General features: G+C 39.3%; 1 protein-coding gene across 3 annotated transcripts; it reads left to right on the forward strand.

The window, feature by feature from the left end:
- The first annotated feature begins 389 nt into the window (after nt 1-389).
- Nucleotides 390-27764, forward strand: kank2 (KN motif and ankyrin repeat domains 2). Of its 3 annotated transcripts, none has more exons than XM_079610446.1 (13): nt 390-462; nt 8453-8538; nt 15830-15892; nt 16096-17481; nt 19908-20120; nt 20218-20323; nt 20828-21550; nt 21634-21721; nt 22883-23102; nt 25226-25368; nt 25454-25654; nt 27305-27403; nt 27528-27764. In XM_079610446.1, exons 3-13 carry the CDS (start codon nt 15847-15849, stop codon nt 27582-27584), a joined length of 3282 nt encoding a protein of 1093 aa, XP_079466572.1. In that variant the 5' UTR covers nt 390-462; nt 8453-8538; nt 15830-15846; the 3' UTR covers nt 27585-27764. The 3 variants fall into 3 exon arrangements, with proteins under 3 accessions (XP_079466572.1, XP_079466570.1, XP_079466571.1); XM_079610444.1 differs by lacking the exon at nt 390-462 and adding an exon at nt 8231-8366; XM_079610445.1 differs by lacking the exons at nt 390-462; nt 8453-8538 and adding an exon at nt 9514-9631.
- The last annotated feature ends 75 nt before the right edge of the window (nt 27765-27839 follow it).

A 27839-nucleotide genomic window follows, 5' to 3' on the forward strand; every position in this document is an offset into this window, starting at 1 on the left:
TTACAGCCCATACAGACGACGAATGAGCTCGTCATTGCCGTACATCGGTCTGCACATATGACGTAAGGTCATTATGACGTCATGCCCCCCAGCATATCAGTAGCGTTATTTAATTACAAATGTCAATGCTGCGATTCGGTGTAAGTAACCGCATTAAAAATGTATTCAATACTGATGAATGATTTTCAATATGTTTCCGGAAGTCTAGTGTATTTAATAATTATGATCAATCATGTTGTTTCTAGGCCTATAGCCTGAAACAATTTGCTCAATATTGCGAGTTTTTTTTTGTGTGTGTGTGAACAAATTAAAAGAGCGAATATTTGAGGAAGATAATGGGAGTGTATGCATGCGTTGGCTCTTTAAGAGCAGAGGGAGGGGTTCGCTTCATGGTTTGGCTGCGGTGTTTTTGTCTCTGTCAGTGAGACTGCTGGCCTTATCGACTGAGGGGACTGGAAGGGGGTAGGTGACAATACACACATGCTTGTCTGCTCAACCTTGTGCTTTTAATGAGGAAAAAAATCATGCAATTATACGGGCACATTGTCATTTTCCATTTGCTTTCATGGTTGTGATGCTTCATTCTTTGTGCTGCTCGGTTTTACTTTGAGTTTCAAAGTAACGGTACATGATGGGGATTCACATTCACCATTTAAAACGGGCTACCCTTGCTATTATATTCATTATTTATGTTGCGTTCATTTTAAAAACAAGCAACGCTCGTTTGTTTTGGTTGATTGATTTCCATTAGGCATATGGAAATTAAACCGCTTGCATCTTTCGTGGGAAGCGCGCACAATGCCTTTAATAGTGTGATCCTTAGAGTTCAGATACACGCGTGTAGAATTATTCAATTCATTATGAATATGGTAAATTGATTGAAGTGTTTAAGAAAGCGTATGTTTTTAATAAAGAACAGAGTTTGTTTGCGGGCGCGCGCTCTTTTTTTTAGTCAAATCTGGACTTAAAACACCTTTTATGTGTTTTATCTGAATATTGCTCTTGTAACCGTATTGATTTAAATGGACTCGACGGAGACGATGGCTAAACGAGTGCTGATGGCGGTTTGGGGTAAATTCTTCATTAAATAAAAGCCCCGTGACTGTGACTCTGGGGAGAGGGTGGGACTGCTGGAGTTTTTCATGACTTCCAGATGTTCATCACTTTTGCTTTGAATTCATGGGCCTTGATTTGCTTGGTTTAACACGTGCATTTTAATGTTTTCACAAGTCTGATTTAAATTAAAATGTTACTGATCGTGATCCGAACATCTCTTGGAATGTAGAACTTGTGAAAAAGAAGGGCTTCTTTTTCACAAGTATTTTGTCATTCCCTGGAATTACACATTTTCAACTCGGTTTTAGTTGAAATTATCACGAAAGGTAATGTTTTAGTTGTAGTTTCGTAGTTTGCGAAGTAACTTCGTTGTATTTGTAACTGACATTGAAGGTTTTTGGTGTTGGCTATTGTTTCAGTCACGCCACGCGACTTTTTGTTTTTGTTTTGGGGGTTTGGCTACTTTCATTCTTTCTCGTCTGTCGTTTGTTTAACTAACACCTCGTTTAGGTTGTGAAGTGAACACGCGCTCGTATAGTCGTCTCGTAGTGCGCAGTCTCTGGAGTTCATGAGACGCCTGCGCCGCGATGCTTCAGAAGCATCGCGTCGTTTCGCGCGCGGGGTGAAGTCGTGGAATTCCTCGCGCAGGAATGCGCGGTTATAAAACCCATTTGCACGGTGGACCACATGCTGGGCGTCTAAATATTGTTTGCAAGACTAATGAAATTAAGCCACAGGACTACGCGAATGTGTCTCGAGCGCCTCCACATTGGAAAGAAGAATCACAAATGGGATCTCATTCTCTGACAGCATTGATACTTTTTTTTGAGGTAAAGACAGTAATCTCAGACAAATATCACTAAGTAACACGACCATATGTTTCTAACTGTGCTCAAATTTGCCAAGACAGGCCTACCCGTCTTTGCTCTCCACATTCATTTTATAGCCACTATATGGCAGCAATTGTCTTTCCATCTATTTGTAGTTTTCCTGGGGTATTTTAGGAAATGCTTCCTTCCGATGCTTTGAAGCAAAACTCATTATTTCTATAGCCTACATGGACTTTTGCGAAAGTGGGCAGCCTTTTGTATCTAAAATGATCCTCAGCAATTTTATGGCTTGTCACGTTCACTTTAACTTCCCCTCAGCAAGCGCCATTCTGCTTGATAGGTGTGTAAATCTGTCTGTCACTTTAAATGTGACGTTACATTCATTGTAGACAATGGCAACAATAATCAAGAATGCAAACCGTCACCATCATTCTGTTTGCTGAATGTTTATTTTATTTTTTATTTTATTTCTTTATTTGACAGGCACAGCGCAGATTAATAATTAGAGACATAACTAATGAGCTAGAGGTAACCCTATAGGCAAATTTGTATATTGTCCCTGTTCTAAAATTATAATAAAGCAATTTATCACAAATATTCCATTCAGACCAATACCAAAATCAGTACCATCCACCAAACGAATGATGCGGCACACAGAATTTCTAATAATACTAAAATTATTCAAATTAAACCTGCTTGTTGGCATATAATGAAAAATCATACTATAATTTGTGTATGGAGGATTAATTTATTTGTGTGTGTGTGTGTGTGTGTGTGTGTGTGTGTGTGTGTGTGTGTGTGTGTGTGTGTGTGTGTGTGTGTGTGTCTGTGTCTGTGTGAAATGACAGATTGAGACTCAGATCTGCCTTCCTCCAATCAACAACCACCGGATAAAAGTCCCCGCTGCCCTATAATTTTTTTTTTTCAACAATCCATTTCACTCAGATGAATGTCACAATACAGAAGAAATGATCTGTCACTACTTCCGTTACATTGTGACTTTAAACTCAACTTTACAATTTGCAACTTTTGCCAGATATCATCATTTTAAAAAAATGCCCCAGTTTTGGTTACATTTAGCTTAAAGTCACCATGAAATCAAAATGGATTTTTTTTTTTCATGGAATGTCGCAGCGTTTTTATTATAAATAATTTTTCCTTGCACATCATTATTATTAATTTTTATTAATTTGCCCTCGCAATCTTCAAAAATAACTTCCCCTCCCATCTTTCAGCTCATCTCTTCTGTGATGATGTGTTTACTGGCGGGGCGGGACAACCTGTCACTCACATGACATTGTAGCAATAGCGAACACCAACCATCCAATCGATTACCTGATGATGAAGTCCCGCCCTAATTTTTTTTCTTGTTCAATAAGGTTTCATACTTATCAATAGGGAAGAAAAGACAATCACAACTTCCTCTATTTTTTTTTTGCCCACCACAAAGTGAAGCATTCTCATCCAGAGAAGACCTTAATCTGAAGGGTAAGATGGAAATTTTAGAACAGACTTGAGTCCCTAGAGTGAAGGTGTGTTTCAGTGTGTGTGTGCTGCATGTGTGGGACATGTGTTCTGGGGTGTGTGCTGCTAGTCTAACCTAGAAAAGCTCAATGAACTCTTTAGCAAAAGTTCTGCGCGAACTTCGACACTTTCAAAAGCACACTCGTCGTTTCATAGTAGCGTCATATTCAGCTCTGTCAGGATGTATGCCACAGTTGCTCTCTGGAAAAGTTTTGGTTTCCACACGAGAGAGCTTGATCCTGGAAATGGCCGAGGCTCTGAATGTTCCCCGTGAAATCTGCTTCCCTTATATTGTTTACATTAGCGAGGAGAGTCTGACTAACCCCTAAAGTCTCCCCACCACAGCTGTCCCGACCACAGTGATGAATCGCCACCCCTTACATGCTCGTGACCTTATTGCTTCTGCATGACACTATACACTTACAAAGTGTCTCTTTTGTTTGTCTCTTCTTTTAAGCATTTATATTCCCCCATATTCTCCATAACCCGTAATCCTGGATCTCGCAGGAATTTGCCGTTAATTCTCATTTGGGGGGGTAAATTTGGATGTCTGTGGTGATTCCTGTTGCCCAGCTCCACCCCGCAGGCCGTTTCCTGTCAGAGGTCAGCACAATGACCAATGGCGTCGCGGCGTGTGTTTGTTCTGCTCCTGCTCCGGCGGTAACGTGAGCGGGGAGAAGCCCCTCCCTGGACCTTGAGCTTTGGCTTCAGGCCGTGGTGTTTCTGTAGATGCCGTCGTTTTCTCCATACCACTCCCTAATGTAAAAAACAGGCCTGTGTGTGCAGGGCATGTGGACGCTTTCCAGCATTGGTCATAATTCTTCATAAGGTTCTGGTTGGAGCATTGCTGCACCCCATATTTACGTAGCAGGTCCGTTACATAACACCTAACCCAGCGAAAACGTCCCCAAAACCCCAAAAGTTCTGCATGTTATTCTTCCGTCAACAGGATCTGTTCGCACAACAACAGCTTTGGACCACCAATGGAGAAGTGTTCCTCACAGAACAGCTTAGTCTTACAAGGCCTCAGAAATGAACAGGGGCCACCAAAATGAACAAAAATGCCTCCCAAATTCTAGATAAGAGGGCAAAAAATTGGCCCTGTACAATTAAACTAAATCTATTGTGACTGTCGCGATTAATGTGAAATGTGAAAATGAATAAAAAGTGTTGATTGTGGCATTAGAATTAGATCTGCTCATGTTGCACCAGATTTATTTGTTCTTTTTTTAAGTCTGCCTTTAGTCGATAATTTTATCCCTTAAAACTAATCTTTGATCACCAAAATTACATATTTAAATGTTTTTTTTCCTTGAAAAAAATCTTCATGCCTTAAAATAGCTTGAATGTAACTCTATACCTTGCCTCATTTAGTACACTCGGCTCTATGAATATGCAAATGAGTCCCGTCTCCACTCACTCGCACCAGCTCAGAGATCCACTCGTTGACGATCACACGTTGACCTGATTGGTTACAAGTTTGTGACGTCAGAAACACCAGCGATTTTGAGACTGTCTTTGGTTCACTGCAGTTTTAAGAAGAAAATAATCAGCAATGCTGTTTACTTGCGAGTATGCACATGGTTTGTCTTAAAGCATATTAAAAACGTATAAATGACATTAAAAAGCTTGATTTTCACCACAGGGGTCAATCAGAATACTATAACTGTTACCGTTAATACAAATTGAAAAGAAATGCCCATGGATATCAGTATCAGGGGAAAATGGAAAAGTTCTTAATGGAAAAGTTCATTTTCTTACTGTGCCATATTTCTAAACAAAACTACAGCACACGTAGTATAAGCTTATAGTAAACATAATGTTATCATCCGTTGATGTAGACTCTAATATAATAATCATTATAGTTGACATATAGTTCTTGGTGTAAACGGGCCTTAAGAGTTGTTGAAAGACTAGTTCAAAGACACGGCACAGTTCCCTCTTTGTCTCGTATGTTTTCTTGAGTGGTCAGAGGAATGCACTGAATACAGTCGCGATTGGGACGGACTCGAGACTCTGTTCTGATCGCAGCATTTTTCACCCCCTATCTGAGACGTAGTTAAGTTTTCCTTAAGCCTCATTTTGTCCTGTTGCGCCTTTTTTTTTTTTTTTTGCCGCATATGGTCAGCAAAGAGCACAAAACGTAAAGCCAATGGAATTTGAAATGACTCACACTGGCTTTCTTAGTCTCAAAGCTGCCTTTGCCTAAAGTATTTTTGCTCTAGACATTTCCATTTAAATATCACCCTTTGCTTTTTAGCCTCTCCTGGTGTCTATACTGGACCTACTCCCTTTGTGTTTTTCTGCTCTCCTTCCTGCTAACTTTTCTGTACTCTGTTACTGTTGTAAGCTTTTCTCTTTTTCTCTCCCTCCCTAATTTTTAAGTCTCCCCTTCTCCTCGGCTGGGAGGAAGTGACCGACTAGTTTCTGGGTCTTTGGGGAACTGCAGCTCCCTTTCCTGTAACTCTTTCTGAACCTGAACTCAGCTGTTCGTACACACATGCAACGGTTCTCAATGGACCGTTACCCTTATAACTACCCTCAAGTAGTTCAGTTCACAGTATCATCATCCTCTATCTAAAGGTTGTGAACTTTTGTTGAGTATGTGCTTGACATTGTATGGCTTCATGTGTGGTTGGAAGGGGACATTTGTATTGTTTGGCCTTGGACATAATTGTGTAGTTTTCAGGTGTCAATCTTTTGAGAGTCACTACCAAGTTAGCTATTGTTGTACAGTATGTGCATGATTAGCCTATTCAGAATAAATAACTATCCACAATGTTTATTTAAAGTACACTAAAAATCACTTTACACTGTTATGTGACATGATATATGTACATGATATACAGTGTGGTCTACTGTATGTACAGTATGAGACCACTAGTAAAAATCTATTTAGATTTTTTTCTTATTTATTTTTTGCTAATTACACTATCATTCCAAAGTTTGTGGTCAGTAAGATTTTTTTTTCATGAAAGAAATTGAAACCTTTTATTTAGCAAGGATGCATTAAATTGGTCAAAAGTGGGAGTAAAGACATTTATAATGTTACAAAAAATGCTGTAAAAAATGCTGTTCTTTTGAACTTTATATATTCATCAAAAAGTCCTGAAAAAATTAAACTGCTTTCAACATTGATATTAGAAACGTTTCTTGAGCACGATAAATCCAGCTTTGCCATTACATTATATTTTATATATAAAAATAGAAGACATAAATATTAATTGAAATACTATTACAATTGAAATAACTAAGTATTTTATTATACTGTTTTTAAAGTATTTTTAAGACATTTTACAATGTCTTAGTATTTTGGTTCTCCCCACAGTCTCCCTTGTTTTCTTTCTCTGCATGAACTCCATAGGTTTGTCTAAAATTTCAATTTAATTTCATATCATAATGTTTCTTTGCTTCCCCTTCACTGTCACCGTATGTGAGACGCTTGCCGTTCTTTCTTTCTTTTCTTTTTTTGCCTATATATCACATATTTTAGCTATCATAAATTATGTATTTAAGCTTTTTTCATTCGAAAGCTTAACTCAATTTCAAACTCAAAAAACATTTTGAAATTTGACATTGTGTTACCATGGAAATTGTACTTTAAATTATTGAATTCTCCCACTTGTGGCTGTTTCATAGAAGTGATATTGGGATAGCTATTTATTAATTTATTACAGGAGAATGCATAAACGAATACAATGGAATATGTCACCCGGTGGCTATTTTTGGTAGAGCGCCTAAACAAAATCTTGTAGGAACGTCAAACTTGGAACATAACTTTGTTAGACATATGACATTGATGTTATGTAAAGTTTAGAGTAAACATTATTTTGTGTTTGTTTAGTGCATGTTTGTTTACAGTGAATTTAAACTACTATAACATTTTTGCATTTTCATGTCTATGCTCAAAAAGGGGGGTGACAGTTAAGGGGTTACATTTTTGTTTAATTACTTTACATAAAAATTGTTTATTTCAAGATTTAATTTAGATTGTGAATCACATTTTTTTTTAACTGTTTTGAAAAAATAATAATAATGTAACAAAGTCAAATAAAATATGTCCATAAATTCACCACATATTTACTCGTAAACCAGTAGTGAGAACATCCAGAAAAAGAAACAGCACGCTAAACCAGTTTATGATTACAGTAAGATTCTCTCTTTGTTTTCCAGAAAGAATGGGACTTTCTCAGCAGTGGGCAAATGAGAAGCATTACGTGTGTTTTAAAGGCGATCTCTCTCTGCATGCTCCTCCCAGCTCCATATTAGAACCAGCTGTGGACTTTGAAGCTGAATGAATGGCTCTTTGTGATTTGGCTGTCACTTCTTTATAAAGCTCTGTTTCTTTCCCCCTCTAGATACTGGCATGACAAAAGTGTTGGAACAATGTAACCTAATGTTCCCACTTTTACATTGTTACTCTATAAAAACATAGCAATTCACCATTAAGACTGCAGAAATGCATTTCGGTCATTGTTGAGCTTTAGAAGAACGTGCACTTGACACTTCAGAATGGTTTAGATGACCAGAAATGAAATGTCTGTATGAGATTTTGAGGATAATTTCCCAGTTTTTAACCACAAAGTTGTTGAGCCCTGCTGTTGAGGAAGTCTTTAAGGAGTAGGAGTGTTTGTGAAGGTCCACGATGTTCTGGAATGTTTCTGGGTGCCGTCTGTGTGTCCGGCAGGGGTGTGTCTGTCTCTCTGGGTTTGACTCGGTAGTACTCCTGACCAAAAAACTTCGCTCACAGCGCAAAGCTTTCCCAGGCTCCAGGAGGGTATGCTAAGTAGCATGTTGTTGTGGTTAAGGGATATGAAGGGTGTGTTGTGGTGGTAGGCAATGATGACACAGAGCCAAGACGAATTAGTCTCTCACAGAAGAGGCTTTTTTGGATCAGCAGTCGTGAGGAGTGGCTTCTCTGGTGCTCGAGATGACATTGAGCGTCTAAAACGAAGGGTGCGACCAAAATCATGCAAAGAATCTGCCGATGTTAGTCACAATTTGAGTTGTTCTTGATATAAATCATCTTTTTTTTCCTTCAGGATTTTGGTGGCACCCATTAGAGAGTCGCAGGAATCGAAAGAGGAGAGCGAGGAGGTCGGGGAAGAGAGACCATCATTGCAGCACAGTGAGTTAGAGGTCCTGCATTCTTGCATTCATGTTTTTCCGTTGTGTGCGAGAGCAAGGGAAAGCAGGGAAACCTTTTGCCTGCTGTGACAAATGCAACAAGGTGAGGTCAGAAGTGTTGTGTGTGTGTGAGGGAATTGAAAAAAAAATACAGCTTATGACACTGGAGAAAGACACATACTGTAGATCTACCTGCTGGATTTTGCGGGCAGGATCGGGACAAAATGCTAAAGTTGCTGGAAGGAAGAATTATAAGGCACAGACCTCTACAGTGAATTATTTAACTCTAATTGCTGTCTTTAGACAAGATACAAATTACTCAAGCTTGTATCTTGAATCACTTCAGTTTAAGGAGTCAGTTTATTCCTGGTTTGTAGATAAGGATCCCAAATTCCACGTCATAGCCAAGAAAAGTGAAGCAGCTTTTTGCTAACTGACCTTGAAATTCACACAGTGATAAAAGGACCTTTTGAAGCATCAAACCCAAAAACCCCTCAATGTTTATCCGTTCCACAGAAAGCTCGCTTGAGTGAAACTAATGACCAGACATTCTCCTTGACATGTTTTCATAATATGAAACTGGCTTTGAGGAATTCTGTTTTCCCGACTCCACGAACATGGTCAAATTACTCCTACTAGCCACCAAATGTGGGCAGATACAAGATTTCCCTACATCCTCTTTCCCTCGATTGCTAATCTTAATAATGTGGCGGTGGGTGTGGGAGACCCTGGTGGCAGGAGATGTCAACTTCCGCTGCTCTGGAATGTAAAGCGAGGGAAGTTGGGAGAGAGGTATGGAGGGAAGGGCATGGGTTTAGGGCAACACATTCCTTCTGGAGGAGGGTAGAGATCAGCATGCCACTGAGAAATGGCAGGGCGCTGCCGGGGAGGGGGGCACACTGTGTTCTGTTCACCGTCATCTCAATGGGACAGTGTTTATGCGCAGACAGAGGAGGAGGAAGGTCACCGCCACACATGCACGCATGCCTCTGCACAGTAGTAGCCGGTGAAGCCCTGTTCTTCGGCAGCAGAGGGTGAACGTGATGGGCTGGAGACGGGGATTGTTTGGGAGCATAAGGCACAGCATTGAAACGGCAAGAGTCAGGAACACTAGTTTTCAGACAATGACTGACTTAATGCAGTATGAATGGCCCTGTGTACAATTTGCCTTCATAATGCCTAAAATCAAGATTTTTAAAGTTGTTTTTATGTCTATGTGCTGTTTTTAATGTGCTTTAATGTGCCATGTACAAATTCATAAGTCAGTCACCATTGCTGAGTATTTTCTCTTTAAACCAACACTAAGGAAGATTTTCTACCTTAAAATAATGTTTCCAAAATCGTTTCAGTGGTTCATCAAGTCGTAACAGGGTGAAAGGCACTTCTGGATTCGCTTTGCAGCCCTATATCTGCTATAACCGCACTATGCAAGTTTGCCAGACCGGATCGCGTTTCTGTAGTTCTAATGAGACATAAGAAAACTACAAATTTGACTTGCTTTACGTCAAGCGTTAAAATAGTCATTATTTTGTTTTTCTTCGTTTCTGATGTCGCAATACATCATACTTTCATAAAATCATGCAACATACTCTACCTTGTCTGTGGACATCGTTCAATCCAAAGCCGGTGCTGGATAAACAGCAAGCGTGCGTGCGACAGTAGGCTGCGGTAGGCTAAATTGTTTACAACAGCGGTAATGGACAATTACGCTTCCAACCTGTAGGCCGACCGCAGAGGAAAAGTTATTTAGTGTTGCTTTAAAACTGCTATGAACCAAAGACACTCTCCAAAACGTGGTTTGAAATCACTGGTGTTTCTTACGTCACAAACTACCTTGAGACCAATCGGATAAATTCTTCAATTTGATTGTCAAGGAGTGAATCTCTGAGCTGGTGTGAGTGAGTGGAGGCGGGGATAATTTGCATATTCATAGAACTAAATGAGGCAAGGGTGTAGAGTTACATTCAAGCTATTTTAAGGAAAAAACTTAGTTTTAAGGCATTAGTTTTAATTAGTTTTAAGGCATAACATGATTGACTACAGGGGGACTTTAAGAAATTTTCTGACTTTCCGTGTTTTCACTGTTATACTATGGGGGGCGCTATTACACATCTTCTGAAAGATCTCCGGACCAAAACACAGGCGAAACAGAAACAAGGGATATGTATGCAGATGCAGATGCACGTTATAAAATAACGCAATCATCAACATTAAACTGCATATAAATCAAAACTGTCTAATGTTACTGAATGAAATGACGACTCAGGACGAGCTATACTAACTGTTAAGCTTTGGGGATGTTGATGGACTCGATCTACTCCATCTGTGTTTTGATCATCGCTCTGAATCCGATCCAGATGTAGTCTGACAAAAACGTGATTTTTTTTCAGCTTTTTGCTCCAAATTTTGCTTTTTTATGAAACATACCCACATTAAATTGTTGATTAAAAAAATAATGCAAGAAGCTAACATAACTTTTTTTGTTTATTCCTTCTTTGGATATATTGCATGGTCAGATATTCATAAAACAACATTTTTGGGGGGCCATAAAAAATTTGTCTGGCAAATTTTTGAAAAACGCTGGCAGGGAAAGAGTTAAGGAGTTGTGTGATTGGTTTCCAGGGTGTTGCTATGTGGTTGCTAATGTGTTGTAAGGGGTTTGAAGTCTGTTGTTGTGCTGCAGTTTTCTGGATGGTTGCTAGAGCATTGATATGCGGCTTATAAAATGTTCTTTAGTGGCTTTTAGCATGTTGCTATGTATGCTACATAGAGTTGAATGATTCATCAAAATAAAATTGACATTTTGATATGGCTAAGTGTGATTTATCAAATCGCAAAGGCTGCGATTAAATAATTAAATGTACAATGCAATGTGATTAAATATATGCACAGCATGTTTCGGAACTAAGTGCAGCACACATATAGCTCTTTTTTTATTTGACAAATCTTAACTCTAAATATGAACAATACTAATAGAGATGTTAGAATAGCAGTAGAGCAGATAAATAAGAGTATAAGAGAGACTGGTCGGAGGAGAGCAAGGGTGTTTGTGACATAGCAAAAGAGACAGAGAAGTTTGTACGTCATTTCTGAGGGCTGGATGTTTATCATGCTGTGTGCCTTTACTGCAGTCTCTAATTATGGCTTATCAACCGTGTCAGCACCTACCATGGCACTGACACTCATTTTTCACACTTACACACACAAATCTGTGTGTTAGCGCTAGGGTTGCCACCTTCAGTGTGGCAAAATAAGGGACACCCATTCAAATGCTCAACTTTGACAAAGTCATTTTTATTGTTATAATTGTGATTTCATAATATGTAGATATGAATCCAACTAAAAGCTATTGAAAATATGTATTTTAGTCAAATAGCAAATGGTGTAGCTCTGCAGCCATCTACTAAAGTGATAATTTCTTTACTTTTAAAACAGCATTTTCCAAAAGATGGGCAAAAAATCTTACACTAAACCATGTCAAATTATCTATATCCATGAACGTTAGAAATGTGGGTCTTTTATAAAGTGAATTTAACTTCTTCTTTTTTTACTGTTTTTGTTTAAAAAATATTTATTTATATAGCCTAAAGTAAAAAAATATAATAAATCCTCCTAAAACTATAAATCCTAAAAAAAAAAAAATATTATGTTTCAAAATGACATTTTGTTGAAACAACACAAGTGTGACTTTAATCCCCCCACACTAACATAAAAAAACAGATATTATTCAAATTTATTTAATTTTTTTTGTAGATGTAGAAAGTGTTGTCAACCGTGCAAAGTCTCACATCATTTGGACAAATATAATGTTTTATTTATTTCAGCAAACGTCAGGGTCAGAGACCCGAACAGCGCACGAGGGGTTAAAAAACGTGCAGGTTTACAGCGCATGTTCACGAGACTCAGTCGCTATAGAAACAAAGACGCTAAAATGCAATCACGCAATGAGCTTCTCTACTAAGAAATTGATTTCTTTATATTTGCTATTAGTATTATCCATACTGCAAAATCCTTATGTTTTTATTCAACTATATGTGGGCCTAATGTAAAATACGGGACAAATCGCGTCCCTTATTGATTTGATACGGGACGCATCATCTTACTTGTAAATACGGGACGATTCCGTATTTTAAGGGACGGGTGGCAACCCTAGTTAGCGCTCACATTCACACACACCCTAACATTTTCTCAAGCGTACTCAACATTCATCTGTGGCTGTGGCAGGGGAATAAAAAACCCACTAATTAAGATGCTATTGACTTGAGGTCTGTGTACCTTCGGATAATTTGTTTTCTCATTTTGTCTTCAAAACGGGAAAATAAGAGACAGGTAATTTATCACATATTCGACCCTTCTCATTAATATAAAGTTTTTCTTCCGTTTTTTTTCTTTTTCTTCATAACACTTTGTTCTAATTCACCAAATGGAAACAAAATAAAACTAAAATGTATAAACGGCTTGAATATTCGATCTCTACATGGGTGGGAATTAAACGCCTCTTTCCACTGATTGGTCAACCAGACATAAAACCATGTTTCAGTTGTTCCTCATCAGTTGTTCCTCATTTTCGCGAACAGAATAATAGTAAAAAATTATACGAAGGTACATGGACCACTTAAGCATCTCTGCATGCTTTAATAAAATCTAAATTAACTGATTTTATTCAAGTCAGAAATATTATTAAACATCACTGAATAAAACCAACAAACCATAAAACTAATTTCATAGGCTAAATCAGGTGGAAATAGCTCTTTGAGATGTTCATTAACAGTAAAAGTGCTGTTTTTTAAACATTATGCATTGACTCCTGTCATTTACATTAAATTAAGGGACCTTTCTCCCCTAAATCTATATTTTAATGAAAGTATGTGATGTTAAACATGGTAAATATTCATTCGTTCGTTCGTTCGTTCATTCATTCATGCTGATAGATTTTTTAATTATGTAGGTGAAACTGCAGTGAAAAATAGTATATTTGTTGTTCTTAACATATTACCCCTGAATGGTAGAACTACCTTAATAAGATTAAGAGAAAATGAATACAACAGCTGAAGCAGCCGAGTGGCCTGTTAAATGGGTGAGATTTCAAGTGTATAAAGTGAGCAAAAGCACACACTGGATGGATAGTGGGCAAGAGTGCTCAATGTGTCGACTTAAGATCTACAAAATACCAAATCAGTTCAGTCAGTTTCCGTATGCCCTACTTTTCCCCTGAAACAGGCAAGAATATAAACAGACTGAGAGGGTCATGAGATTAGAAAGAGGGGAAAGATTTGTGAGGCAGCAAGGGTCAATTTCCCATTATGAACTGAAATGACTGGAGAAGTCAGCAGTTCTCAATTCTGTGGTCTAAAATGTTGTTAGTGTTGGGAACAGATATAGCCCATGGCTCTGCCGCCCCCATCACACACAAACACTAACTAATGACCTAGAAAGTTAATCTTTGGCAAAAAGGCACATTAGCTGAGAAAGATGCAATGCTGAGTGTACATAAAAAGCCAGATGACGATAGTGAAGAAGAAAAAAAAACAGTTATAGAAAGGCCTTTACATGTAATGCATCAGTTTCATTTGATCTAATTGATTTAAGGCTGACTTCCTTTCTGCTGGTGCAATAGGCAACTGAGAGAGCGGAAGAAGAAAGAGCCGGCAGAGGTCAGCTGCTATCTCCTGATCATCAGCTGACAGAGTAAGGAAAAATAAGGGAGATAAAAATCATGGAAAAAGTGTGGGAGAGAAACGCAGAGCAATAGTGCCTGTGTCTGTTTTTTTTTTGTTTTTTTTACATTACCTCAATTCTGAGAATCACAGAGAGCGTATTCAGATGATTCCTAATAAGGCTGTAACTAGACGCTCTTTCTTCTGTTGTCGCCTGCCAGAAAACTTTCCCCTCTTTCTCCCCTCTCCTCCAAACAAGAGAACTAGGAACAAACAGAAACTGAACAGTTTAAAGCCCAAAGTATACGAACGCTAGCGCATGTGTCGAACGCGTAACCTTTCAAAGTATAGCCTACTCCATGCGCTACCCAATGCGCAATTTTTCTCCAGAAGTTATGACCGAGTAAAATGTTTTTGTATTCTTTTAAACTTAAGTTGCTGCAGCCGTCTGTTGTTTTTACAATCTCCGGTATAAAGTATTTTCTTCCCTATTGTGACCAGTGTCTGGGAAAGTTACTTTCACAAAACTTTTTTACTCTCTAAAAAAGTAACTACTGTAGTTGCGATATTTAGTTACTTTTTATGGAAAGTAATCGGTCACATACTTTTGCGTTACTTTTCCTTATCTAAGCTGGGCTTGCTTGTTTGATTTTGAATAACAAAAAAGTACTTTTGGCTAATCTACTTTTGGCCCTTTCACACCAAAAGTGATCTAAATAAGCCTCAGGCTGAAGGAAATGCAAAATGCACACCTGTAGAGTAGAGGGTGCAGCTCAAACAAACCTTTCAGCTCTGCTGCTAAAGAAAGTTCAACACTATTACTTTAGAAATAAATAAAAAATGAAACACAAATGTGATGTTTATCTAAAGTCATTTTTTATGAAGTTCATGTTTGAATTGGATCATCGAAGGTCAGCAGCAAAGACATTGGTTATAAAGTGAGATTAAATCCATAAAGTATATTTGTGTAAGTTAACGTTTAATTAATGCAGGTTTGCATAATGTTCTGAGTTTGCATAATATTCTGAGTTTGCATTTTACTGTTTTTATTCATTTTGATAAAAAACGAATGTTTTTGTGCAAGTGAGATGAGTAAATCCTCACATAGCCTAGAACTACAGTAACCATCATGTTTACACAGCGCTCACAACTCCTCTGCACTTACAATCCTCTCATCATGAGGACAGAAGAGCTGTCAGTCAATACATGGCAAAACTTGTGGTACTTATTTGAAAAAGTAACTCTAAATTTACAACAAAATATCTGTCACTTAAAAAGAGATCTGATTATGTGAAAAATTACAGGTGGGGCTTGATTTTGTCCATCGGGAATGGATTGGGTTGTTGATGTTTGGTATTACTCATGTGAGTGACAGGTTGCTGGAGGGGAAATGTCATTCTTCCACTCTTGCACCGGTGAATATACGTCATCATCAAGTTCACGAGGGCACATAAATAAAAAGAAAGTGCATGTATAATTCATTTATAAGAAATACTGCAATATTCCACTAAAAAAAGGTTAAATTTTGAGTTGAGTTATGAGTGAGACTGTAAAGATTTTTGAGTGAGGTCTGGAAGCTGGCGATAAATCTCATGAGTTCAATGGGAAAATACTAACAATATCTCTCTTATCCAGGAGAGATTGGCTGGTGAATGACAATCATGGCTCAGGTGCTTCATATGGACACCAGTTTTCCTGGTAAGATCAATATTTAAGTTGTATACTGCACATAATGTAGTGTTTATATTTTGTGATTGTATTATCCTTTCCATAGTTCATCCGCACTAGTAAAGTAAATCCTTGATCTGATCATAGCGTGAAGTTTATTCTTTTTCCTGTTGTCTGATTCCGAGATTAGACTAAGATTTCCTGCAGTTTAAATTAGTTTCCTCTGTCCTTAGGGAAGATTAACCCCCCGGCGCCCCCCTCTTTGCATGGAAAGGAACAAGAGGCTCCATACTCAGTAGAGACCCCCTACGGCTACCGTCTGGACCTGGACTTCCTCAAGTATGTCAATGATATTGAGAAAGGAAACACTATTAAGAAGGTGCCAGTGCAGCGGCGCCCACGTTACGGCTCACTTCCACGTGGGTACGGCTACACGGGCTCCTGGTGGACCTCCACTGAGTCGCTGTGCTCCAACGCCAGCATGGACAGCCGCCACTCGTCATACTCCTACTGTGCGCCGGGCTTCCACAGCACACAGCGGCCCAACTTCAGTACGGCACGCGTGGAGAAGACCTTGCTGGATGCTCGCCGCAAGCTGGAGGAGGAGAAGGACGGTCGTCGTTTCTCAAACCTGGGCAGCATGCACAGCAGCGTTGCCGGCTCCAACACCTCCCTGACCAGTGCGCACAGCTTCAATCGTGCCCAGGGAGGTGGCTCCTATACGCCAATGAGCTCTGGCTTGTCCACACCTGTCTCACCGACACCTGCCCATCTGCAACATGTACGGGAGCAGATGGCCGTCGCCCTGCGGAAGATCCGGGAGCTGGAGGAGCAGGTAAAGACCATCCCAGTGCTGCAAGTGAAGATCTCCGTGCTTCAGGAGGAGAAGAGGCAGCTCAGTGTGCAACTAAAGAGCCAGAAGTTCCTGGGCCACACGCTGGGGTTCAGTCGAAGCCGTCCAAGAGGAGACCTTTACATCGACATACCCGAGGAGGAGGCGGGAAATGGGGCAGGAGCCTCGAACAGAGCCACAGGGAGTCTTTCACCTACCACTCCAGGCTCCCTCCAGGACTCAGGATGTGAAATCGAGGAGACGGTAATTGTCGGTGGAGCTCGTCCGGGTGCAAGGCGGGAGGTGCGAACCGTCGGTGTGGGGCCTGAGGCGGAAGAAAGGAGTTATCGTCAAGTAGGAGTAGGGGTGCGAGAGGAAGACTTGGGGCTTCTGCCTGAAACTGAAGCCCTCAAGACTAAGCTGGGGGTATTAGAAGTTCAGTTGAGGGAAACGATGCAGGAGCTACAGAAAGCTCAGCAGCAAGTCGAAGTGGCTCAGAGAGAGAGGCAGGCTCTTTCCCCTCAGGTAGATCATGCCGTGAGAGCCACTAGTCTCGGTTGGCAGGAGCAGAAGGGTCAAACTGGTGCCGGCCTGCACACTGTTGTCAGTTTTACCCAGCAACCTCATCAGCAGAGGACCGTGGGGATCCAAGTGTACACGTTGGAGCAGCCCACAGTGGTGGGAGTGGGGAAGCTGCTAAGAGCCCAGAGTTGCAGTTCTCCCGCTCAGCCCGTGTCTGCACCGGAGGGTCCCCACAGAAGACATGCAGAGTCCCCAGCAGCAGAGGGTGTGTATGAAATGGCCTCCAAATATACATTCACATACTGAAAACAACATAAACACTACAAATGTAATTACAAACTTTTGTGTGCCATTTCAACTATTTAAGGGTTCACCATTTACTCACATTCACGTCGTTCCAAATCGATTGACTGATCGATTTCTTCTATGGAACACAAAAGGATGCAGAATATTTTTGTTGCTCTTTGCTTTACAATGAAAGTAAATTGGGACAGGTACTGTTTAGCTCCTGAAATTACAAAGAAAGCATCATAAAAGAACAATGAAAGTGGCCAATACTACTTATTCCCTATATTAGTGTTCTGACACCATATGTTAGCCTTACCTATATTCAGATATGGAAGACACAATGTGCCAAGGTTAAAAGTAATAAGGGTTAAACGTCATTGTTTGATGCATGCCATTCTCTGTGCCAGTCTGAATATGCAAAAGAATTTGGTCTGTTCCTTACTTTAAGCGGTTGGATGGGTTTAGAAGGCATTATAATAGCACATAAAGGGGTGGTCACATTTCACTTTTCATTACTTTAACTTTCATCCACACACAAGTGATTTTTGGACAGCGGAAACACAAGCTTATGTGAATTTCAAAGCATTGCAAAGTTCAAGTTTGGTGAACTCTGACTAATTCTTATCATGTGAAGACGTGTAACCAATAGAAGATTGATACTTTACAGCGTGACCTTAGCTGAATTAAATGAAAGACAAAGTTTAAAGCTGCAGGTTTTCGGTTAAGTGGAGCAGGTTTGTGTATTTTTACATTTTGGTTATATGTTGAATTAGTTTTTTAAAAAAGGCACCACAAAGCATGACGTTAAATCACGTCAGTGTTTTTGCATGCTCAAAGTCTAGTGTGCAACCCCCCCCCCCCCCCCCCCCCCCGCCCCCCTTAAAGGGACAGTTTACCCAAAAATAAAAAGTGTGTAATTAATTACTCACCCTCATGTCATTCCAATCGCTTTATAGGATGATCAGATTGAATTTAGGCTTTTAATCATATATAAACATTGATCAGCGAAAATAAATATAAGCTCAACCGAACATGCTTGAACAAACAAACATTGAACAAATGCTTGAACGAGAACAAATCTCTTGATGCAAATGTGCTGCATAACACGAGAATGAACCTCATTGGTTCCCTCAGAAGCTCAAATGTGCTGCGTAACACGAGAATGAACCTCATTGGTTCCCTCAGAAGCTCAAATGTGCTGCGTAACACGAGAATGAACCTCATTGGTTCCCTCAGAAGCTCAAATGTGCTGCGTAACACGAGAATGAACCTCATTGGTTCCCTCAGAAGCTCAAATGTGCTGCGTAACACGAGAATGAACCTCATTGGTTCCCTCAGAAGCTCAAACGTGCTGCGTAACACGAGAATGAACCTCATTGGTTCTTGCAAAAGCTCAAATGTGCTGCATAACACGAGAATGAACCTCATTGGTTCCCGCAAAAGTTCAAACGTGCTGCGTAACACGAGAATGAACCTCATTGGTTGTTACACATCAAGCGAACATGCTTGAGCTTCCATTAACCACAACTGATATGTGAATTGATGAATGTTTATATGTGAATAAAATAATAATTCTATGATTAAATATGTTCAGCGTATAAACTGATTGAGTCTCTTCAGAAAATTTTGGGCTAAACCGCTCAATTAATATGGATTAGTTTTACGACCTCTTTTTGAAGCGTCAAAGTGGTAGTTTCGTAGCTGTCAATGGAGGGACAGAAATATCTCAGATTTCATCAAAAAGATCTTTATTTCTGTTCCGTTTGGAAAAACATGAGGGTGAGTTATTAATGACATACATTTTTTTTCACTTTTGGAATTAGACCCATGTTCTTTTTCACATTCACACACTCTAAAAAATGCTGGGTTGTTTTAACCCAATTTTGGGTCAAATATGGACAAACCCGGCCGCTGGGTTAACTTTTTATAATGCTTTTTTAATCCAATGTTTGGGTTTGTCCATATTTGCAACCATTTTGGTTCCATTTTTTTAAAATGGGAGCATGGATATTCTGCCTTTTTTCGTCTTTTGTGTTCCACAGATCAAACAATCATCCCTTAAATCCCTTAAATGATTTTAGCAGTTGTGCTAATTTGTACCAACTGGCAAGTAGTTTGTTAAGGCTTGGTTTGTAGGGAATTACAAACCTGCGCACATATATTCAAATGCGCATAACTATAGAATTAATTATTAATGCGCACGTGAGCGCCATCAGCGTTTCTCACAGGTTCGCGTTTAAAGTCTGTGTAGAGACAATGGTGTCGTTCAAAACAATCTCTGTTACCTTAAATTATTCGTTTATCACTGTAAAGCTGCTTTGAAACCATCTACATTGTTAAAAGCGCTATATAAATGAAGATGACTTGACTTGACTAATTTAGACTGTTTCTGTTTGTCCTCAGAATTACCACGTGAGTTTCCCATTGCGATAAGCTCTAAGCAGGTGAGGGAGGTCTTGAGAAGCGAAGTGTCCAAATCAGTGCCAGTGACCAACCAGGCGACCGCTATGGATACAAAGTGCAGCCAAGTGGCTGCTGTCTGCCAACGGCTAAACGAGGGAGATGTTTACCAGCAACCAGCAGAAGAAGCCATCCAAATCGATCCATCAAAACCAGGTTCGCTTTGAGTAACTGGTGATAACAATGAATCAGACATCTTCCATATATTGAAAGTAGTGATTCTCATGATGTTCACTTTGTTTGTACTGTCCAGCCTCCCCTCAGTCCACACTGAGGTCAATCATGAAGAGAAAGGCTGATGGGGAACCTGGCTCTCCGTCCACTAAAAAGAACCTGCAGTTCATAGGAGTCAATGGGGGGTAAATATTGAATTATGATTATTAAATAAACAATAAGATATGTTGCAGTTGTTTGTGTTTTAAGAGTTTTAGCATTGAACTCTCTATTGTCCTACCTCACATTTTGTGACAATCGGAAGAACGAAATGGCTCTGGAAAATGAAAAGATTTTCCCCCTTTAATAATAAACATGAGTGATATCGTTGTTTTCATTTACTATGTGCTACCTATACATATCTATTAACATCTCTCAATTCAGACTTTTTGTGGATAATTTAATGTGGATGTGCTATTTACTCATTGTTTTTGGAAACTGTAAACTTTTTAAGATGTTTTAGATTAAACTAAAAAACAAAATGTTTCATTTGCAAAGTACTTAGAATCATTATTTTAATGCCTTGCAACACTTTTGCTTCCATCATCTAGTTTAGATGATCCATTTAGGATCCGTTTCATAAGATCAGAGGATTTTGTGTGAGTATTTTACCGCAATCTAGTAAAAAACATCACTACTGTGCTCTGCAGGTACGAGTCGACATCCTCTGAAGAGAGCAGCTCGGAAAGTTCAGAAGATGAGAGTGATGCAAGCGAATACCACGAGGCTACAGAGAAACTGCCGGATTCTGCGGCACAGCCATCTCAGGTGTCCTCCTGCATCCTGCAGCCCGTCTCTCAGACAGCAGATGCCCAAACACCTCAGCAAAGCACTGCCCAGCCACCAGCCAATCACACTGCAGCACAGCTAAGCACCAGCCAATCCCATGCCACGGATGCAGCTACCCAGCAACAGGTCACCCAGTCACCAGCAGCAGAGGCAGACACACAGCACTGTGTAAGCCAAACGTCAGTGACCGCCACGGCTCATCCGGAGGGTGTCGTTCAGTCCACAGAGTTCAAATGCGTTTTTCAAGTGCGTACCTCTGAAAGCACTGCCGTTTCTCTTGAACAAAACTCTGTCCAGTTATCATCCACCAGCATTGCAGTGCAGCAATCCAAAGCCACTGATTCAAATGTCCAGCCAGAGGTTTCAGACCTCGCTGCTCAACAGACGACAACTCAGTCACAATCCACCGGTGCCAAACCTCAGCAAGATGTTAGCCAATCAGAAACCGCTGACCTCACCTCCCAACAAGGAGCAACGCATTCACAACCTACTGATGCCTCAGCAAAACAGGACATAGCCATATCCTCCGCCACTGATACAGCAGCAAACACAAGCACCACCCCCACTAATAAACAAGCAAGCAGGTAGTTTGACTCAAATCAGTGACAAGCTATTATAAAATTCACTGTTGATTTGAATTTGGCAAGCATTTTCTCCTTGTTTTCAGGCTGGAATTGAGTGGCAGTCTCATGACGGCTCTCCACACCTTGCAGAAGGCCCTCAGCGAACCAAATGCGTTTAGCCATCAAGACGCGGTATGTTCGTCAGTTGTCTTTTTATGATTATAAATGACGGATGCCATAGGTCATATCTTCAAGATATATTTAAGGTTGTTTTATAAGTTTGGAAGTGAAGTATGTAATTATTTTGCTTAGAAACTTTCTGCTTTCTGCAATGCGGAAAAGACGTGGACGGAATCGCAGAATGCAGTCATAAAACGGAGTTTACAGTATAACGTGGAATGTCACAGGATATGGCAAATTTTGGATGAATTGAATCAAAAGTAGGGCTGTACACTTAATCAAATCGAGCAACAGACTGTCATATTGTCATGTCATATATATACACATAAGCTCAAAGGTCTTCACGACAACCCCCTCAAAATCTAAATTTGGTTTAACTTGAAGAAAATGTGGCAGAAGTACATTACTACTGTACAGTTGAATGTGCTTCTCAATGTAACAATAATAGTACAAAAAATTACGTTATTTTTAAGGAATATCACACAATTACTGTCCCTGTTTTCATTTTAACAGTAAAGCTGTTTTGTTTGGCAAAAAGGAAGTAAGTTTTCATTTTATTAAAATGTTAAAAGATTAATTGAATTATGCCTTCATTTTATTACCACCCTTTTCTGCTAATAAATTTGTATTAAATATAAATCCAGAAAAATTTAAATCAATTCAATTGATTATACATTTATTTTTTTTTATTTTTTTTTAAATGTAATGAAACCAGAAAAAAAATAGAAACGGGAAAACAAAACAGAATTTTGGAAAAAATCGAGTTGATTTCATAGGGCCCTTTGTATTTGCACTATTTTTATTGCTCATTTTACAGTACTTCCCACCTAAAACTTTGCCATGGACCACGTCCCACACTCTTTGTGCGACATGCATAAATAATATAAAAAAAAAAAAAAAAACTGGGGATCAGAATATCATACAGACTTGAGGCAATACCTGGGCAGTTGTCATTCCAGCTCCGACATTGTGGTGGCAAAGTGTGCATGGACAAGCACCAGCCACATTTACTAAAGAAAATCCAAAAAGTTATTTTTGCAATTCCATTTGGGTGCTTCAGAAATGACACACTTCACCTTTAACATAGTTATTAAATTCCATTGATTGAACATGACCTGTTTATTGCGAGACAGGGCATTAAAAGCCTGTTTGTGTCTTGTCTTGTGTCGACAGAGGACGGCCTACACCAGCGTGCTGCAGGAGTGGCTCAGAGTGTCCTGTCATAAGGCTGCTGACACTGCAGTTGTCAAGGCATACATGGACACCTTTGCCTCCATTTCCCCGCAGCTACTGGAGTTTGTCATCAACATGGCTGACGGCAATGGAAACACAGCTCTGCACTACACTGTCTCTCACTCCAACTTCCCTGTAGTGAATCTGCTGCTGGGAACTGGTGAGTGACGCTCGTCACATCTCCGACCAATGCTCACTGCTGCTGACACACTGTTTTTGTACGTGCTTTCAAACATGCTTTGTCACATTACGTCTTTTCTCTCCCTTGGCAGTGGATCAGAGACTGCCTTAGGAGAGTAAATTTAGGGATTAGGTGTCATTTTAGGTGTTTTTCAGTTAAAGGATAATTCCGGTATTTAACACCTTGAGTCTATATTGTAGTTTGTTTTGGATGAACAAGAGTGGTGGACAACATTTTTTTGACAATGGTTCCTCTCTCGAGTTCTTAATTGGCCATGGACCCATTTAACATTGGAGTCAATGGGCATGTCCGAAAATGTCATTAAAACAGCCAATAATGTTCGTTTACAAAACTGTTAAACTCACCGAGTGGTTAGTGGTGTTCGTTGATGATTATAAACAATATATCGTCGCAATATATGATTCCAATCCGTTTATTTTGCTATAGTGGAACTATTTTTTCAGACACTTCACAACCGTGTAACTTCCGCTCAATATTTGAATCTGAAGCGTTAGCACACTTCCGACCACTTGATGGCGATAACCGATGTTTATGTCTCGCGGGACACTCACGGTCACAGTCGAGTTCAACTTCAAATTGCACTGGTCAGTGGTCACGTCTTTCAATATTTTCAAGGTTTTGTTTGTTTATTTCGCTTACTCTCCCGGAGCACAGTTGCTCTGCTCGCTAGCCTTATGAGAAACGGAAGCGAGCAAAAAGACTACATCGACCAAATGTAAACAGCCTCCTTTCCGTTTCCGGTAGCGCATTTATATTAACGAGCACTCGGTCCTTCAACAGAATTCAATGGGATTTTACAAAATGACGAATAAAACACGACAGAAACTGTATTTCGCAACACTTTTTGTTTCTGGAACATCAACTAACATCACTAATCACTCGGTGAGTTGCACAGTTTTGTAAACGAACATTATTGGCTGTTTTAATGACATTTTCGGACATGCCCATTGACTCCAATGTTAAATGGGTCCATGGCCAATTCTTTTATAGTCAAAAACTCGAGAGAGGAACCATTGTCAAAAAAATGTTGTCCACCACTCTTGTTCATCCAAAACAAACTACAATATAGACTCAAGGTGTTAAATACCGGAATTATCCTTTAAGGGAAAGACATGTTAGTGTTTAATGTCAGTTATGTTGGACGTTTAGCCTAGTTTCTGTAATGTGCTGAAGAGTGGCTCTTGTGCTGAGGCTGTGGGTAGCTTTATGATTGTTGTGGGCTGAGCTTAATTGCTTCACTCAATGAGTAATATTTATACTAATGTCGGTAATGACAGTAATTAAACCTCAGTAAATTAAGAAAAATAATTAAGTTGGATCTACATAAACAAATGCAGTTTGACAAATGTAATAGACAGTTAAGTTAAACATACTGCAGTAAATTCATTTAACCTAAACCAACTAAATTGAGTTGACCCAACTAAACTGATTTACTTTTAATTAAATAAATTAATTTGTGTAAAAAACTTTCTTTAGTTAATTTAAGGGTACTTATTTTTTTTAGTGCAATATTCAATACACTACTTTAAAAGTAACAATAATATTTCATTATTGTTATTTAACATATAAGGTGGTTTACACTGTTTTAAATTAATTGTTGACTACATTTCTGTTCAGTTTCATGTACACTTGAGTGGTTCGAAAGTTTGGGGTGGGTAGGATTTCATTTTTAAAGATTTTTCAAAGTTGCATTTATTTGATAAAAAAACTGTACTATTGTGAAATATGATTACAATTTAACTGTTTTATATTTGAATATATTTTTAAAAATTCAGTATCATTACTCCGGTCATCAGTGTCCCATAATCCTTCAGAAATCATTCTAATATGATGCTTTGATGCTCAAGAAACATTTCTTATTAAGTTCAAAAGAACAATGTTTATTTGAAACATAATTTTGATCAATTTAATTAATCCTTGTGGAATAAAAGTATATAAAAAAATAGTTTTAAATGTAAATGCTACTGACTCCAGAGTTTTGAACAGTGTACTTGTGGCCAAAAACATGTCTGTACCTTTTATTTACCACGTGACAGAGCTATATCTGTACCTGTTATTTATCAGCTGTCCTTGTTTTGTAGGCCTCTGTAATGCTGACAAGCAGAACAAGGCTGGTTACACGGCTATCATGTTGACAGCTCTGGCTGCCTTCAACTCTGACAGTGACCTTCAAACCGTCCTACAGCTGCTCTGCACAGGAGACGTCAATGCCAAAGCCAGCCAGGTGCGCCCTCTTCTGGTCGATCACTATACTTCAATACGTGTCCGTCACTGTGTGCTTCTGTGATGTACTGATGCGTGTGTGTTAGGCAGGGCAGACGGCACTGATGCTGGCGGTCAGTCATGGCAGAGGGGACATGGTGAAAGCTCTGCTGTCCTGTGGAGCCCAGGTGAACCTGCGCGATGATGACGGCTCCACAGCGCTCATGTGTGCCTGTGAACACGGTCACGTGGATATCGTGCGGCAGCTGCTGTCTGTGCCAGGCTGTGATGCCACGCTCACTGACAATGTGATTATTTCTTTGTTTATCAAGCATGATCTTTTATCATTATATAATATTTTTTTGCATCTTAAGTGTGGTATGCTATCAAGCATAATCCTTATTATTTCTTAGAAGAAGAAAAAATTAAGCCGTTTTAATGAAATGATATACATTATAATGTCATAAGTTTGTCTGCCAAATCAAAGTGCAACCAGCCAGACAAAGTAAACAAAGTTGCCAGCCAGCGCCAGCATTTCCATAAAACTTTTTTGGCCCCCAGAATGTTTTGTTGTTATGAATATCTGAACATACCATTTATAAAAAGAAAGTATAGGGCCTCTGCTTTTAATAAAAAATAATCTAGCTCCATGCAAAACAAAAGGCTGAGAAAATTGCGTTTTTCTTAAAGACTACATCTGGATCTGATTCAGAACGATGATCAAAGCACAGATGGTGTAGATCGAGTCCATCAACACCCCTAAAGCTTCACAGTCCTATAGCTCGTCCTGGGTCGACATTTCATTCAGGAACATTAGACGCTTTTGAACTTATATGCTGTTTGTTGTTTGATGGTCGCGTTATCTTACGTGTGCGTAAGCAATCTTCTATCGCTTGTTTCTGCTGCTTACATTTTTTTATTTTAAAACTAAAATAAATTCTATATTTTAAAATATATTTTAAAACTTTTCACTGACTTTTTATTCAAAGTGGAAGGAAAATGTTATTTCCTTTAGATTGAAGGTATGATAAAAAATAATAAAAAATAAACCAATATGAATACATTTATAAGAACTTCCCACTTGTGTTTTAAACAAGATTTGTACTTTTTCGGTTACAATTTACAATGAGGTTCCATTCGTTAACATTAGTAAACTGCACTAGCAATGACGAACACTTCTAAAACGGTTATTCATCTTAGTTTGTCTTAATTTCAACATTTACTAATACTATTATTTAAATCAGTGGCGGCTGGTGGGTGTTAAAATAGATGAGGCTCTCTAAATTATAGTGAAGGTTTTTTTTTTGCTAACTGCTTTAAAATAGCTTTATTGGTCACTTCTAGTGAAATGATACATAAACAGCAAGACCTAGTCTATAACTTGAAGCAAAAATCCATCTTTCTGTCCTTTTAAAAGCCGTTTAGGGAAGCTGATTGCTAAAGCCTGTCCAACTTAGGCATGTGGTCTTCCTTCATTTTTAATTTGTAGCTGCTGTTCGAATGGCAGCGTCGCCAATTTGTTGGCAATCAAATATTCAATATCTCTACTCTCCATAATGATTGTAGATGGTACATATTCTGTTGTATCATTTATTACATCTCTAAGATGTTTGTTTGCCTCCTCTGCTATTGTATTATTTTCTCAACACTGACTCTTCTCCAGCTGTGGATTTGCCTCCTCCTCTTCTCTATCCCCTCAGACTCGCTTTTGCACAGTTTTCCGAACGATTGTAATTGTAATTCGGCACGTTCGGGGAGAAGGAGTGGTGGTTCTGACTTCATTAATATTGTATGGTGTTACAGTGGTGAAATTACAAACAATTTCTGCGACATTAAATGAATAACTGGGAGTTACCTTACTGTAAAGTGCTACCCCTTTTACTTTCTTGTAGACACTCATATTTGTCTTTATATACAGGTTTCCTGAATGTTGTTTACTCTCTGTTGGTGTTTTACAGGATGGCAGCACGGCTCTCTCCATTGCTCTAGAAGCCAGTCAGAATGACATCGCCGTGCTTCTGTATGCGCACCTCAATTTTGCTAAGCCGCCTTCCCCTGTAAGTGTGCTTGCTCTGTTTTCACCTAACAGCCAAAGTTAACACGTGTCAAAATAACAGATATTACACGCAGCATTACGTTAATCTGCGCTGTGAGTGAGTTGAGTCTTTTCCTTTTCAACAGGTATCACCAAAGTCTCCTATTCTGGGATCTTCTCCTCCCTCCTCTGAACTGAAGTAAATGGATGCCATGATGAATTTGATGTCAACTCTTCCAGCTAAAGTTCCTCGTCCATTCCACTGTCTCTCTCTCTGTGTGTGTGTGTGTGTGTGTGTGTGTGTGTGTGTGTGTGTGTGTGTGTGTGTGTGTGTGTGTGTGTGTGCGTGTGTGTGTGTGTGCGCGTGTGTTTTTGTGTGTATGTGTACCCACAATTTAGCATGTACAACTTTTATAGATATAAAAATTGTGCACTCCTAAAAAGGAAACTAGCACTTG

This window comes from Phoxinus phoxinus, assembly GCF_949152265.1.
Source record: "Phoxinus phoxinus genome assembly, chromosome: 1".
Lineage (NCBI taxonomy): Eukaryota > Metazoa > Chordata > Actinopteri > Cypriniformes > Leuciscidae > Phoxinus > Phoxinus phoxinus.